The sequence below is a fragment of the Pinus tabuliformis genome, chromosome J, assembly GCF_031772625.1.
Source record: "Pinus tabuliformis cultivar Carrire ecotype Pingquan chromosome J, CPIR1, whole genome shotgun sequence".
Classification (NCBI taxonomy): domain Eukaryota; kingdom Viridiplantae; phylum Streptophyta; class Pinopsida; order Pinales; family Pinaceae; genus Pinus; species Pinus tabuliformis.
In genome coordinates, this window is record NC_142295.1 from 689,101,440 (window position 1) to 689,118,510 (window position 17,071).

Here is a 17,071-nt window from a genome sequence, read left to right on the forward strand (position 1 = left end):
CTCCTTCCACCAAAACCCAAAGACAAGTGGAGAGGAAGAGATCACAAGAAGAGTGTGTCCAAATGACTAGCAAGCCACCTCTTTTTATACTAAAACGTTGAGCACAAGTGGGGGTAATTTGGTTGCTGGCCAACATTGACGAATTGTCCCATAACACAAATAAATTCATATCTCCATGAATACATGTCGGAATCGGATAATCTTTAGATCAATCCTACACCTCTCGATGAGAGGAGTCCAAGAAAAATATCAGCTGCCATGAATAAATAGACCCACATGGAGTTTGGCCCTAGTTTCCAATTTTAACATTTAAGGGCACTGAAAACACGACTTTGAGAAGTCATGAATGCTGCAAAATTAGAAAAGGAAACACAACTTTGGGAAGCCATGAATGCTACAAAATTAGAAAAGGAAACACTCACCCAAACAGCTGCTGCCCACACCCTTCCTGTTGCTGCCCAGCTGCTGCCCACACCCTTCCTGATGATGGACTCACCTAGCTAGTCCGAAACGTTGGTTTCAAAATTGCTCACAGGTTTTTCCATTAACTAAATACTCTTCCAGCCTGTATGGAATCTCTCTTCAACACAAATAAAATTGTTGTTGCTGCTATAAGAAGCTCCTCTTGTAGAAGAATGTGTGAAAAATGAGAGAATGAAGTGCCTTTTTAAAGAAAAGAAGAGGCTGATAAGGTTTCTAGAGAATTCTATTTCATTTTTCTTTTTTTTTATTAACAGCCACATACAAAAGTGTTTAGTTAGTGTCTTTGGGTGATAGAAGGGGCCCACACGCTTGTTGGCCTCTTTTGAAAAACAAAGAAAAATTAATTTTTGCCCCTGAAATGGAGCCCGTAGCAGGAAACGCCATAGGAGGGGCCGTCCCAGTACCTGAAATGGGCCGAAACAACCTTGAAAATAAACAGCCCTGAGACGCTGCCGGCCATCCTGGATGGCGTATCACTTTTCGAAATGCCATCCGGGATGACCAGTGACGTTTTGGCGGTGTTTCAAAGCCATTTCGGCGTTTCGACCCATTTTGGGTACTAGGACAGCCCCTCCTATGGTGTTTCCTGCAACACAGATCGACAGTCTGGTAGGATACTTGTGCAACTTATTTTCTACTTCTGCTCATGACTTTTGTAGCAAGGGAGCCATCCTTCATATGAAATAATGCCTATTCTTTTTGAAATTGTAATTTCAGGTGGATGTGACTGAAGAACTGAATTTCTTCTGATTTTTGTTTGCAGCAGATGGACTTAGCTTAGGATTAATGGGACATTATGGAAACCATTTGTGGGGCAGCTCATCAATCTTTCTTGAATCAATGGGGTTTCCAATTGGTGGATTACATCAAGTTTTATCTCAGGTTTTCTATCAACCTTCAAATGCATACCATTTGAGCATTTTCAATATCTTAGCATCCAGTTTGACATTCTTATTTACTGACTTACCTTTATTTCTGTCATAACATGCGGTATACTTGTTTTTGAATCTGTGATAGAGTCCTATTGCCAAATCAGAATTGTTACTTGAAGTTGCCCTGTCTTCATTGAATCTGTTATTGAGTTCCGTTACCAAACTAGAATCACCACTTCTATTTTTCCTGTCTTCACTAGGGTTGCTGTTGTATGCTAATTTTTTGAATTGTAATTGGATATAGCCGCAAAGTTAGATCTTAAATCCTAGAGTTGTCAAAGATTACAATAAGGCACATGCTCCATTACAGAAGAAAAATCAAAGCTTGGTTAGAATAAAGGCCTAACATAAACAATTCTAACGTATAACTAGCTGCACTTGCCTTGAGGTATGACAATAATGTTGAATATATGTCAATATACAACAGTGGTACATTTTTCTTTTCCAGAAAATAAGTTGAACCAAAGTACATGACAAATATGTTTTCATCAGAGTTTAAAGCATAAAATTTCAACCAACCTAAATCAAGGCATACGAATGTGCATACATTTGAAGTTTTGTATAGAAATGCATGGTAATACCACAAGGCTTTTGGTGTGAATGAATTTGAAGTACCCAAAAGTCTAGAGCCAGATGTAAATACAGGAGGTTGCAGCATGAAGAGGGAATGCTGCCTTTACAACCTCTGCTCAGCAACAATCAAGGGTTATATGTTTTTGGAAAATTGAATGCCCTTGAAGATCAGCTAATATGTAGTTTTGTATTTGTAAAACCTTATTATGTTCATACAGTCTGTTGGGGTACCAAACTGGTATTATGAATCTGAAATTGTCTGTCATCTTGAACGAAATTATGTGGGTTCCAACTTTTATCCTTACTTTTGCAACAAATTTAAAACAAAACACGTTATATCGTTAATTTCTTTTTCCTCTTGTTGGTTTTCTCATGCCCAAGCATATATATGCATAAGTTCTCTCTTCTATTTGTTTGGTGTACACGTGGAAAGTTAGCTGTCTGCCTATGTATGAATGTTTTCTTCTACCTTTGTTTTTCAGATCATGGTAAGCTCAAAGAACAATACTAAAACCTTAGGAAACTTTAAAGCTGGAAACTTATAAAAAGTTAAAACAAGCACCTTTGAATCCCAGGAATCTACAAACACATACTGTGGAAAAATAATAGCAGCAATCACATTTTGGAACTCTCAATCACATCTATTGTCTATTGAATAAGGAAAGAAGAAATAAACCAAAAACTCGCTAAACCAATGCAGTGGTGTTCCCTGCATCTCTTTTATATAATAGGAAGATAAGGAAATATACAATGCATCTGATCACATTTTTAGCCTCTCTCATAAAACAATAATAAATCCACAAATAAATAAATAAATTAAATATTCCAAGTTAGGAATTTGTGCCTAACTCTTGGGTTGTTCCTCTAAGATAGGAGTTAGTTTAGGGAACTCCTATATTGGTGTGTGTCTGGTGAGAAATTATCTCAAGCAAAAGTGTCTAAGATAGCACGCACTATCTTGAGAACACTGTCTCTCATCTATTTATTTGTAACACTATATTCAATTATTTTAATAAAAATGAGAGTGAGAATACCTGAGGAAGGATGAGGCTTCAACCTTTTCCACCAATATTTTGTGTCTGGTTGATTATTTGTGTTTTATATATTTGTCTGAGTTAATTTCATTTTTCAATATGTGGTACTGGAGTGAGGTTGTTTGATTTGGGGTTGTGACGAAAAGCTGTGTTGATTGTGGTGCTGAGTTCTGGTTAGCTTGTATGGTGTGTCGCAAGAAGGATGAGTTGCGTTAGTGTAGAGAACATGGAGTAGTGCACAGAGAGGACACAAAGAGTTGAGTGCTGTGTGTGATGTTTGCGTGATAGGCTCTATTTGAAACCTGTAAATTACTATTAGAAGGCGACTCGTGAGCGATGGTGGGAGACCGAATCGCATGTTAATTGAAGCCTTGTAGTGTGGCTGCAACAGTACTACGTGCGTACTGGTGCTAAGGGACCGCGTTGCCACTGAAGAAAATTGAAGTTGCTGTGTAGAGGTGCTGTGCACAATATTTATTGTGTGTATTTCGTTGGCAGAAAATCATCGAATTCCTCCAGTATTGTGAATGCTTATAGCTGTACATCGCTGAGTTTTTCATCATTCCTCGGAGGTCGAGAGTTTGATCCATCTCAAGTCTCTTTAGAAGCTGGGAAATGCCGAAAATCTGATCGTTATTCGTGCTGCACCAAAGGAATTAGCTGTGATGTTTAGGTTATGTCGGTGTAAAGACTTGTAAATTAAATGTGCTGTAATGCCTATTGTAGCGATCTTGAATTGTAGTGTGCTTTGAGGCTCTGCAATTTAAGGCTGGTGAAGTTTTGGCTTCTTGGCACTCGGCTACGAGTTTAAAAGATGCAGTGAAGGATGCATCACCAGGTTTCATCTTGGAAATATCCATTGTCTTGCGTGACTGGCAGTTCGTAACTATTTGATTTCGATCAACTGTGTCGACAAGAGGTTCCAACATTGCTTGCTTCTTAATGCATGTCATGTCAAAGCCATAGACATTCTCCCAGAAATCAATCTTCTCTGCCTTATAGTCTGCATCCTCAATGGCGGTTAGGTAAAGAGAGGCCTTATCTGGTAACACAATACCACCTGGAATCAGCAATTTGTCCCGAGCATATAGCACGGTGTTCAACATATTCTCGAAGAGGAGAAAGTAGCCCATCCATTTTGAAATTATGATATCCACATTTTGAACAGGCAATTCTATTTCCTCGATTTTGCCATTTGTTTTAACAATTTCTTGTGCCATGTCAGCCATGTGAGAACATTCAACTGCATAGACGTGTTTTGCCCCCCCTTCATGGTGATCGGGGTGCTAGCTGCAGCCATGGTGCCGGTGAAAGAAAACCCTGATCTCAAACTGCGATTCCTCCGACGATAAACGGATTCGACCTCCGGATCTTGCAGGTCCTTAGAAGGGAGAACTGACGGGATGAATGTATCGCAGATTGCTGCAAAAGATTTAATTTGGGAGGCAGAGAGCCCATGGCTCTGTGACATGATTCTCCCTCCTCTTAGCATTGGGTGCCCGTGAGTTTTTTGCAGCACCGGGGGCATTGCAGGATCAATACAGGCGTAGGATCATTGACCTTACGCTAAACCTGCACTACGGATCAACGTTAGAGCCTGTGGAGGAACCTGCTTGCACCAATGGAGGAGCCAACGTCCACCATGAATTAAAGAACAATACATAATGGAACAATTTTTTTCATATTCGCAGTAATCGAGAACCATGTGTGGAATGAAGAGCATGAAATTCCAGTGCGTGGCCGCATTCAAAAAAAAGGTATCATTAAATTCTCTTTAATTGTATTTATAAATCGAGGACGAAGTTTGGCTTGCGTGCTTCATAAATAATGTTGATGCCCACGAATTTTAGTTATAAGAAACATATGGGAATACTTTTTTAATGGTTAAAACAAAACTTTTATATTCAATGGTTTTACTTAAAAAAAGTAAAAAAGTAAACATTTATAAAGACGAGGAAGTGGGTATGTGAAGGTTCTAAAGTGATGTTTTTGGAGTAATAAGGGTATGTTTTAATATTTTGGAGTGATAAGTTTTTTGGAGTGAGAAGTAAGGTGTGATTTTGTGGAGTAATAAGGTGAAAGTATTTTTTGTATTTTTGGAGTGATAAGTGTTTTTTATTTGGAGTGATAAGTGAGTTTGTTTTAGAGAAAGTTATTATTGTAATTCAAAGTAATATTTTACTTTGAGAGCGATTGAGTCAGTGCACCAGTTTTTTGAAGAGAAGTTGCTTCAAGAATTTGTAAGCTTGGTATTCTTATTGTTTGAGAAATCTCATTCACAATGTTGTTAAAGATGAAAGATTGATGACCTTAATACTTAATAAAGACATATTATTTGTGGTGTTGATGTGTCCTAGATCCGCCTGAATTTGAATAAGGGGATCTTAGGTACACCATTTGTATGTTTGTGATGGCAGGCATTTCTATTGCTTCATGTTTTTTGCTTTTTGATTTGTGTCTAGTTTTGACACATAAATGATCTCCTTTAAGACACATAAAGTTCAATACAAGCAAGCACAACACATGTAACGAAATAGCTACAAGGAAGGATAATTAAGCTCAACACATGCATTTGCGTCACTACAACAAATAATCAAAGTTTTCAACATCGACATTCTACCTCAACAAACAAATTCATTCAATACAATCAAGTTCATGAATCTGCAAACTCCAACATTTCAAAGCAAAGTCTACATCACTACAATCAAGTTAATGAATTTGTAAACTTCAACGTTTCAGAACACAGTCTACATCAACATTATTGAACTTCTAATCAAACTCAAATTACATTGAATTGTAAGGGTGCATTCTCGGTTGAAACCGACACCCAAGTCTTGAATTGAGTCAAATTGAATTCATTGTAGTGAGTCACTAAATCATTAAGCGTTTTTTGGGTGCATTTTCGACAGTGTTCGACACCCTTCCTTTAAGCAGAATCAAGTGAATGCACGAATTTTAACTCTAAAGTAAACAAGCAACAAGTTCACATCTCCTGCGAGTGTGATTACTCATTCAAGCAATTTGCATCAAGAAAGTACAAAGTTCAAACCTTCAAGCGAGCCAGAGTGAAGTTCATCAAAGCAACCAAACAAGTTCAGCTCTAACACCAATCAAGCAAGTTGAGATCGACATCAAGCGAGCGTGGCTATTCATTCAAGTGAGCGTGAAGTCATCAAGTAAAGCAAGTGAGCGTTCACGCAAACATGATCGTCATCAAGTGAGCGTGAATTTCAGAGTTTAAGCAAGAAAGGTCTACAACTCTAACAAGTGTTCCCAGCAAGTGCAATAAGCAACAAATCAAGCGAGCACGCCATTCAAGTCCCATAGCAAGCGAGCCTGTCATGCAAGTAACAAAATCAAGTGAAACAGTTCAAAGCACACCATCTGCGACAAGAGAGCCTGATTTCAAGTGAGCAAGTTCAGATGGTGCAACATATTCAGTTGTTAAACATTCTTCACAGTTTGATCATCTCTAGTGATGAAGACATGGTGCACATCAGCAAAGAAACTCTTGCTGATCTTTCACAGCATCTACGACAAACACATGAAACCATTGAGTTTCTTCAACTCGAGTCGCAACTTCAAAGGAATGAATTGCAAGAAAAGAGTGATACTTTCAAGTCTTTGAACCATCCAGATGATAAGTCATTCATCCCAACAACTTCAAGTGTCGAAGTTGTTCCAGTTCAATTTTCTTCCAAACCCATCATCAAGCCCTGGGAAGAAATTCAAAATAACAAGAATCGACAAGGCTTAGGATATGTCACTGATGACACCAACTTACATATCCCAGATTATTCCAAGCCAATTAAGTACGTCAGTGCAGGATTTCTTGCACAACACACCTCAACAGGTTCTGAGAAAGTTGTAGACAAACAGAAATGCACGCAACCTGAAGTTGATGTCGAACCGAAATGTTCTCATTGTCAAAGAAACAATCATATGGAAGATCAGTGTTTTGATCTCCATCCTTGTCGCCATTGTGGCAAGCAGAATCATTCTTCAGAAAAATGTCGTAACCAACAAAAATCAACCAGATTGAAGATACATTATGAATGGATCGATCCTCGGGAATGGTCATCCACAGTCAAAAGATTGTCTCAGTTCTATAACCGACTACAATCACACATAGTGCAGCCAACAATGAAATGATGATGGTACTCTCATGCCGTTGAACGAGGGAGTACAACAATGAGACTCTCCTACACCTGAAGGGGGGGAGTTCAAAATTCAGATATAATTTGAAGAAGATTGTCTCTCCTTTCAGCTGACAAAGGGGAGAAAATGTCAATGAAATTGACAAGTGGTTGTCAGACTGAAAGTCTCGACAACATCAGTGAAGCAGCCAGTGGGCATCTTCATCAGCCAGTGGGCATTTTTCATCCACAGTGAGCATCAACAAATTCACCAGTGGGCGACCAACAACAAAGCAGCAGTGAGCAGCTTTCATCATAGCAAAAGCAACATTGAGTTGTTTTTCGACATCATTAGCTAGTGGGTGATCATCATCAACAAATACGTCGGTGGGCGTTCATCAAATTGTGTCAGTGGACATCGGATGTTGTTTTCAAGCAAAGGATAGTTGGATCCTTTTGCAGCTTGGCACGTGATGGAGTTGTCAAGCGACTTTTAGAGATGAATCAGGCATGCAGCTCATTCATGTTCTCTTCAGATTTGAGTTTTTTCCAACGTCCAGTTTTGGCGATTTTTTCAGGCAATGTTTTTGAGTATCAACATGAGAACTTGGAAGATGGTTCTTTGTTCTTATTTTGGATTTATCATTGAAGGGGGGAATGTTAGCTTTTCTCATAAAACAATAATAAATCCAAAAATAAATAAATAAATTAAATATCCCAAGTTAGGAATTTGTGCCTAACTCTTGGGTTGTTCCTCTAAGATAGGAGTTAGTTTAGGTAACTCCTATATTGGTGTGTGTTTGGTGAGATATTATCTCAACCAAAGGAGAAATTATCTCAACCAAAAGTGTCTAAGATAGCACACACTATCTTGAGAACACTGTCTCTCATCTATTTATTTGTAACACTATATTCAATTATTTTAATAAAAACGAGAATGAGAATACCTGAGGAAGCATGAGGCTTTAGCCTTTTTCCACCAATATTTTGTGTCTGGTTTATTATGTGTGTTTTATATATCTATCTGAGTTAATTTCATTTTTCAATACACATGTACGAAATGCTCAAGGTGACTTAGTCTAGTCCTAACTCTCATCTCATTACCTACTGTGCCTAGCTGCATTGATAAGTGTGTCTTAATTGGAAGATCAACTGGAGCATGCAAACATGCACCCTCTTGCTTGAGAATTGTGCCTCCAACCTTACCCATGCAAGCGCCTTAGACAACCTAGGGATCTGTGCCTTGCCTAAGAATAGATTATGCAGGTGTTCTAAATCTGCACTGAGCTGAAAGTTGAAGTTCGAATTGAAGCAAATTGGAATTTGTTAAATCTGGAACAGTAGTAACCTGGATTGAAGTGAAGGTGACGAAACTGGAAATATACTAACCTTAGCACATGCATGTTGAAGGCATGCATGCATTCTCTACTCTCCGAAAAACTACACCTGATGTGATATGTACCTACAATAAATGTGTAATGTTCCCTACTGATTAAGTGCCCAAGGAAGGACGAAGTAGCCTATCCAACCCCGTAGGCTATAGTCATTGATAAAGGGGGAACCCATTATCCAATGTTTTGGGGAAACATTGGGTAAATTTGGGGTAGCTGGGGCAAAAAGCCAGAATTGGGGGCTACACTTGTAACCCCTCATTAAATTAAGGAAAAGAGACCCCATGAGGAATCTATAAATAGGAGAGAGATAGAATCATTTTCTCATCATTGATTTGGATTGGAATATCTCTATTTTCTTTGAGCTGAGGCTCTGAGGGTTTTAAGACCCCTTTTCCCTTGATTAGTTTCAGTGGAGATGATCCCACCCTAGCTCTTCCTCATCCCATTCTCTATCCTGTTGAAGCATGATATTCTGTGGCAAATCTTATCTGATTTTGGTGAAGGAAGGATGTATTTCTCTGTGATTGTTTTCTGTGGCACTGAGGATCATATCCTGAGGCAGCAGAAGCTAGTTTGAGGATATCCTGACGAAGTGGAGATTTATTTGACCTCCAACGATCTGAACAAGCTGCAAAAGGGTTATTTTTGTGGTTATTATGAGGCAGCACAGGTTGTATTGGTCACCGAATCCTGACTCAAGGCCAGCGAAGGAGTAGAACCAGGCAACAAAGGACACGGTTGAGGCTTGTTTCCCTTCTTGAGGCCACTTTTAGGAGCAGACTAGGGCACATCTGAGGCCCGTTTGTCCTCCCTAAGGGCAGTGACTTAGCAATCAGCCCCTCTAGGGTCGTGGCTATCTATAGAAGGCAATTTTGTACTCTCCTGAAGCTGTTAAGGCAACGAAATAGTTTGTTGGAACCTCCTGAGGCTGCTTTGGGCAACGGACCAATCTATTGAACCTATCTGAGGCTGCGGTATATCAACACAGCTTCCCTATGGCTGTTGAAGGGTGGCAGGGCAATCCGAACCTTCCCCGTGGTAGCAGACCCGCAAGGAACAGTTTCCCGGTGACAGAATTCATTGCGAAGGGGTCTGAGGAAGCTGCGTCCTATTTTCCTCAAGTACTGTTGGATACTATGTTGCGGGGGAGCGCCCCCCCCTCGAACTGGCTCCCGAATCGCGCTCCGGGCGGGAGCGGCTCGGGAGTGCGCTCCCTCAAAAAAATTTACGCTCCTTGGTCTGTTAGGAATCGCCATAGGGAGCGATCGCTCCGGCGCTCCCGGAGCGATTTTTAACCGATCTCTCCCGGGCGTTAAAAATCGCTCCGGGAGCGATCCGGCGGAAAAAAATTCCACGGACCCGAAAAAAATAAATTTTTAAATTTTTTTTTTTGGTTTTAAAAGGCCAATGGGCCAAAAAAATATTCATTGGTACTTCATTGAGCTTGAGTTTGGAGCTGGAGCAAGAGCAAAGGAGCGAGGAGCAAGTGCCGAGGAGCGAGGAGCAAGTGCCAAGGAGCGAGGAGCAAGCCTGCAGAGGTAAGTAACTTAGTAATTTAGTTAGTTTAGCTGGGTAGGTAGTAATTTAGTTAATTTAATTTAGCTTATTGAGTTTAAAAATCATGTATTTAAATTAAATTAATTAATCCCAATAAATTAAGTTAATTTGCAGATTCAAGAATCAAAACCCTACAAACATCAAACACCATGGACCTGGCTATATTTCTTGGCATTTTCCTCTTCCTGGTCCCTTTTATGGTTATTATGGTGCTGGAGAGTAGGAAACGGAGGGGCTAGCCCCAAATTGAAGAGGGGGATGAAGAAGCCGGAGGAAGTCAAATGGGTGAAAACCCCGGTGAGGAGGAGCTGGAGGAGGGTGAACATGACCCTCAAAAAACTAAACAAGACCAAACTCCATTGTGGAAATATGTTAACAGGGCTGAAACAGGGAGAGGGGGTGGAACCACTAAATTTCATTGCCCCCATTGCAACACTGATTACACAGGTTCATACACCCGTGCTAGAAGACACCTTTGCGGGAAAAGGCCATGGGATGGAGAGAAACAAATAGGAACCGAAACTTGTACAACGGTGTCAGCAGCGGATAGAGCCAAATACATAAGGGAAGAGGAGGAAGCCCAATACAGAACAAAAAAATCAAGGGGTTTCTTTGAACCAAGCTCACAATCACAAAGAACTCCTTCAGCATTCTCCCAAGGCAGTGGATATGGACATGGAGGCACAGGGTCATCATCTTTAAGGCGTAGAACCATATCAGATTTCCTTGATGAGGGGTGTAGGAATGATGTGGATTCAAAAGTTTACAAGTTTCTCTATGCATGTGGGATACCATTCAATGTTCTTTGCTCACCTTATTGGCACGAAATGGTTTCTGCCATAAATGATGCCCCTAAAGGATACAAGAGCCCTGGGTATGACAAGGCAAGAACCGTTGGCCTTGATCATGAAAAAGCAAAAATATCACATTCTTTGAATAAAATGACAAGTTCTTGGACTGACCATGGGGTGTCCATTGTATCTGATGGATGGACAAATGTAAAAGGCAAGCCATTGATAAGTGTTCTTGCTGTGTCTGTTAGTGGTCCCATCTTTCTAGCTGCACATGATTACTCAGACAAGTTCAAGCTGTCATCAACATTGCAGAAGCATTACTTGAAACAATTGAGCGTATTGGCCCATACAATGTCATCCAAGTCATCACTGATAATGCTCCTAATTGTAAGGCAGCGGGAGCAATTATTGAGGATAAATACCCCAACATATTTTGGTCTGGATGTTTGGTTCACACATTGAACCTTCTGTTGCATGATATTGTCAAAAACAAAAATGAACAATACCAATGGATTGGTAATTTGTACAAGAAAGGCAAACAAATGATAAAATTTATTACAAATCATAGCAATACCCATGGCCTTTTCTGCAGTCACTCGAGATTGGAGTTGCTGAAGATTGCGAAGACTAGATTTGATAGCTATTACCTCACCTTCAGGCGCCTTTTGAAGGTAAGAGAGGAATTAGCTAGCATGGTATCAAGTCCACATTGGCAGGTATTAAAGGAAAGGGCTACAAATGCAGCTGACATGGGAGGTTTTGAAATGGTGGAGGAGGCCGCTCTTGATGGGCAGTTTTGGACAAGTGTGAGGCAGGTATTGGATTTCACCAAGCCAATTTATCACATGATTCGGTTTGCAGATACAGACAAACCAGTGATTGGCGAGGTGTATGAGCAAATGGATACCATGTTGGGGCAAATAAAAGATATTGTTCATAATAGAGATCCCAACTTGTACAAACTAATTCATGATTGTGTGTGTGAACGGTGGAATAAGCTTAATGTTCCACTACATTGCTTGGCGTATATCCTTACGCCAAAATACTACTCTACATCTTGGTTGGGCCAACCTGCAGCAGGGGGTGGGGTTAGGACCAAACCCCATTTAGATCCAGAGGTAACTAAAGGATATTTGGAAGCATTAGAAAAGTTGGTACCTGATAGGGAGGAATGTGCAGCTGTGCGCCTTGAAATAGGCAGATACTTCAGTGGCACTGGTTTGTATGGTAACTTCCATGCAATGGACGACAAAGATAAATTTGATACTCTCACATGGTGGGAAACATATGGCGGCCACAGACTTTTGCCAAAATTGGCAAAAAAAGTTCTTTCACAGGTTGTAAATTCTTCTTCTACAGAGAGGTGTTGGAGCACCTACAACTATATACATAATGTGAAAAGAAACAGACTCAATGAAAACCGAGCAGAAAGCTTGGTTTATGTGCACTACAACTTGAGGTTGTTGAGTCATTACTGTGATCGGGCTAATGAGGATCCCCCATATAAAATTTGGGACAATCACCCAGAGGATGACAATTTGGAGGATGGCATTGTTCATATTGAAGAACTAGAAGAGGAACTTGTAAGGGATGAAAATGAAGCAGCTGTAGCAGCCATGCCACCTCCACCTCCACCTCCACCATCCAGTAGCAGTGCTTGAGGTCCGAGTCTTGTTCCTTTGCTGTCGCCACCTCCATCTACACCCTCGTGTGGAGGTTCTAGTTCTAGTCGTCGGTCTGTGCGGGAGACTCCTAGAAGACCACCACGACTTGCTTATACTCCTGGAGACTCTCGTGGCAAGGGCCACATGTAGATTTACAGTTTACTTGTCTTTTTTAGTTTCTATTAGACTTTAGTTTTCATAACTGTTGAGTTTTGAGTCCTTGACTCTTGACTCTTGACTCTTTCATATCATAATGATATTTTTTGTAAACATTATATCACTGTGACAATGAAAATTTGAAGTTTGAAGTTGGGCCTTGGCAATTATAACTCATTGGTAATGATTGTGAATTATGAATATGATGCTTTGTGAAAGACTAAAGTTGTTTCATTTCATCTCATTATTCATGTTTCATTTTATAAATTTTTAACATTTCATATCATGTTAACAGTTAGAAGTTAGGACTTAGAAATATCTTCGATATTACTTCCTGTAATGGTTAAACTTAGCTTACAAGTACAACTTTGGTGATCAATGATGATAAATGTTATTGAATTTTCAATTCTGAAAGCTTGAAGTTGAAACTTTAAGATTGAATTTGATGAATCATGATTTATAAGACTCAATATGTTGCAGTTGTAATATGTATTTTACTAACTTGTGGACATGGTTGATGACGATTATAATTTCTAGATGATTGATGTGATATGGTTCAATGATCAATCTATGTTTTTTTATGTTTTTTATGTCTAATTCATCATTCTACATGTTTTTGTTGACACATGTATCAAAAATTAAAAAATATAAAAAATATATATTTTTTAAAAATCGCTCTTGGATTCGCTCCCAAACCGGGAGCTTCTGAAAATGGTCGCTCCCGCTCCCGTTTTCACTCTCGCTCCACGCTCCCGCTCCCGCTCCCAAGTAACATTGGTTGGATACATATTGGACTGAATGAACTTGGAAGGTAGAATTGGGTAAACAGCTAGATGGTCAGCTCAGTTAGGGCATCATTAGGTAGTAGGAGTCTCTGTGGGCTTAGACCACGCTGTTAAATGATTTGTAAGTTGGTTAAATTGATTATGGGCTCTGTATTATTGCTTAAATATTGATTACTGTTGTAAATACAGTATTGGACAGTTTACATTGGATAGATAACTACTGTTGGTATAAAAATCCTAGTAGCAATTGTAAAGATAAGATAGATGTGAACTAATTGATGTGTGGTGAAATCAAATGTCATTTGCGTTACTGTATAATCTCTGCCTAAAGTTTAAGAGTACTGTGCAATTACTAGAGATTATCTTATGATTTCACAACTCTAAAGGAAAAAAATTCCTAAGGACATTACAGTGGTATCAGAGCTGGCTCTCCTGCTAGCCTAGAGGGTTTGTATGAAAAATGGAACGACCAGAATCAGTTTTTGGGAAGGAGTACGCAGAATCTTGGTAGAAGTGTGAAGAATTTCATAAGAACATAGCAAGAGAAGCTGAACCACAGGCGAAGGCACAACCAAATGATTGGTCATGGCTATACCCTCCTAACGCGAATAAAATCCCTCAATCTGTTAAATCTGCTGATTTTGGTGGTGTATCAATTCTAGTTTTGGGGCAGAGCACCTTTGGGCAGCCCACTCAACAAAATAGAATGGTCATTACACCAAAAACTGTAGCAAAACACTCTTTTGGTAATGTCTCAATTGTCTATTGTTTGAAGAGGGGAATCTTCTCCTTTTGTTCAATATGGGATATATAGTTTGCCCGTTAATGAAAAAGTTGTTCAAGTAAGGACAATGTCTCTGTCGACTCCAAAGACAGATGCCGTGTTCATTCCGAAATAAAACCCTAGGGTACTTGTTACCTAACAGCCTGATCAATCTCCTGTGTCTGTTGGATGCAAACCAACAATAAATATGAAGGAAATGGCTATGCCTATTAATGGAACGATGACATATGGTAACAGTGGGGCATCATCATTGGAAAAGACAATTACACAAGAGCTTGAAGACAATATTGACTTTTGGTCATGTGGTGGTAAGGATACAACCCTTCAAAATAACCCAATATCATCAAGGCTAGTTGATGCCAATGAGAAATCCACTTCAAGGTAGAATGGTCTTCATTGGGAGCATAAAAATGCTGAGAGGGAAAACACTGCATGTTTTGTCAGGGTTCCTGAAGAGCAAGATAATGTGGAGGATAAAGAAAGTGATGATGAAGGAAGGGCAGTGCATAGTGGAACGGATCTGGCAGGACTGAGGGTCCTTCTCGGGCTTGTGTTATGAATAAATATATAGGAAATAATGTAAATGACAATAATCATAAATAATTATTAGTTAATTAGTAATGAGGTTGAAGAGGCATGTCTAAATGAGACATGACTCTCCATGAAGAGATACCTGCTTGGTATATAAGCAAGCTTCTCGTTCTCATTGTAAAATCATTCTTATTCAGACATTTAATATATAATATTTGTATCCTCATGGATATCTTTATATTCCAAGTCCTCTGATACCAAATGAAGCAAACAAAACAAAAACTACATGGAAGGAGGGGCCCCAATACAACTGCCCCTCCTTCCATTACCTTATCAAGCTAAAAACTACAACAAATTTAGTGAGTACAACACAAGATCAGCCACATTTGAGTCAGCCTGAAACTGAACAAATAGAGCCTTCTGGGGAGCAGAAGCAGCTTGAAACAACAACAATGAAAGTGAAGCAAAAATTTCACAAAATCTTTATATATTATTATTATTATTATTATTGATAAAAACTGAATGAAGGTCTTACAATGGGAGGGCTCCTGGCTTAAATACAGCCTCAGGTGCCTTTACATGAGGGGGCATGATCTTTTCATTGTGCTCATTTTTTCCTAAACTAAATGTTAATTAATTTTAAACATAACATTGCCTTCCTCTCGAAAAAATGCTTTGTCCTCAAAGCATATGTAACAATGGGTGTTGTTGAAGAAATGTTTCTGTCTCCCAACAGGCTTCTTCTTCTGGTAGGTTCTTCCACTTAATAAGATATTCTTTAATTACTTGTGACCGCAATTTCTTTTCCTTGGCGATAATGAATTTTTTTGGTTCTAAAACGATCTTATCTTCATCATCTAATGTGGGAAGTGTCGTCTATGCTGCTTGGTGTTTGCGTAGTGCTTTTTTAAGGCAAGATACATGGAAAACATTGTGAACATGACTTTTATCAGGAAGGTCCAAGCTATATGCTACTTGGATAATCTTTTTGTTAATCTGATATAGCCTGTAGAACTTTGGTGCCAATTTATTTTTTCCCTTCTGCTTTAGCAACAATTGCTTGTAAGGTTGAAATTTAACAAATACCCATTCTCCAACTTAAAATTATCTTTCTGTTCTGTGCTGGTTAACTTGCTGCTTCATACGATTTCTTGCAATATTTAGATTTCCTTTAGTGTTTGAAATATTCTTTGTGTTTCTTCTAACTGATCTTTAACTACTGGAAATTTTGTCTCGATAATGGAGAATTCCTTCCATTTAGGAGGCTCATAACCATAAAGAGCTTGAAATGGGGTCATTTTTGTTGAAGTGTGATAAGTGGAATTGTACCACCATTCCACTAGATGTAACCATTGAGCCCACTTATTTTGTTTGTCTGATGCATAACAACGAAGGTAAGCTTTTAAACATTTATTGACAATTTCTGTTTGAGGATGATAAGCTGAACTCATGTTGAGGTATGTTCTAATTTGTTTGAAAAATTCCTTCTAGAAATTCCCTTTAAATTTGGTGTCTCTATTGCTAACAATGACTTTGGGAAATCCATGTAATTTGTAGACATTTTTGCAAAATATCTTTGTGATTTGTTTTGCCGAGTCTGATTTCTTCATTCCTATGAAGTGTGCATACTTGGTGAGCTTGTCGACTACTACGAGGATTTTGTCTTTTCCATTCAATATGGGTAGCCCTTCAATAAAGTCCATTGATATCTCTTCCGATTTTTGGTTTGGAATATTTAAGGGATGGAGACCATGGGTCATAATGTTCTTATTTTTATTTCTCTGGCATTGGTCACACTCTGCTACATATTTTTGAATATCATTATTCATTCCCTCTTAGAAAAAAGATTGGCGTGCATTATAGTAGGTTTTAAAGAAACCTACATGTCTTGTTGATAGTGAATCATGGGACTCCTTGAGAACTTTGGACTTAAATTTGGAATTTGGGCTTAAGTAAATTCTTCCTTTATACCAAAGAATATCATTTTTCCATTCAAATTTTGAATTCTAAGCAGGATTATTGATTATAGCACATGTTTTTGGATCTTTTGCATACTCACTTTGAATTTTGTTAAGCCATTCTAGAACTACAATTGAAATTGCAAGTAATGACGACTCTTCATCTTTTATGGACAGAGCGTCTGCTACTACGTTGTCTTTCCCTTTTTTATGTAATAAGTCCATGTCAAAGGTGACAATTATTTCGATCTATTTTTGCTATTTTGTAGGAAGTGCTTTTTGATAGAGAA

General features: G+C 39.0%; 1 protein-coding gene across 2 annotated transcripts in view; it reads left to right on the plus strand.

Annotated features, from left to right (window-relative positions):
* Positions 1-17,071, plus strand: part of LOC149228695 (Ribosomal protein L14p/L23e family protein) — a 165,817-nt gene that overhangs the window by 56,212 nt on the left and 92,534 nt on the right. The window contains exon 2 of one of the 2 annotated variants that reach the window (XM_089378328.1): positions 1,250-1,365. In XM_089378328.1, coding sequence (XP_089234454.1) covers positions 1,250-1,365 — 116 coding nt within the window. Of the gene's footprint in view, positions 1-1,246; positions 1,366-17,071 lie in introns of both variants that reach the window. The other variant, XM_089378327.1, reaches the window with a different exon arrangement.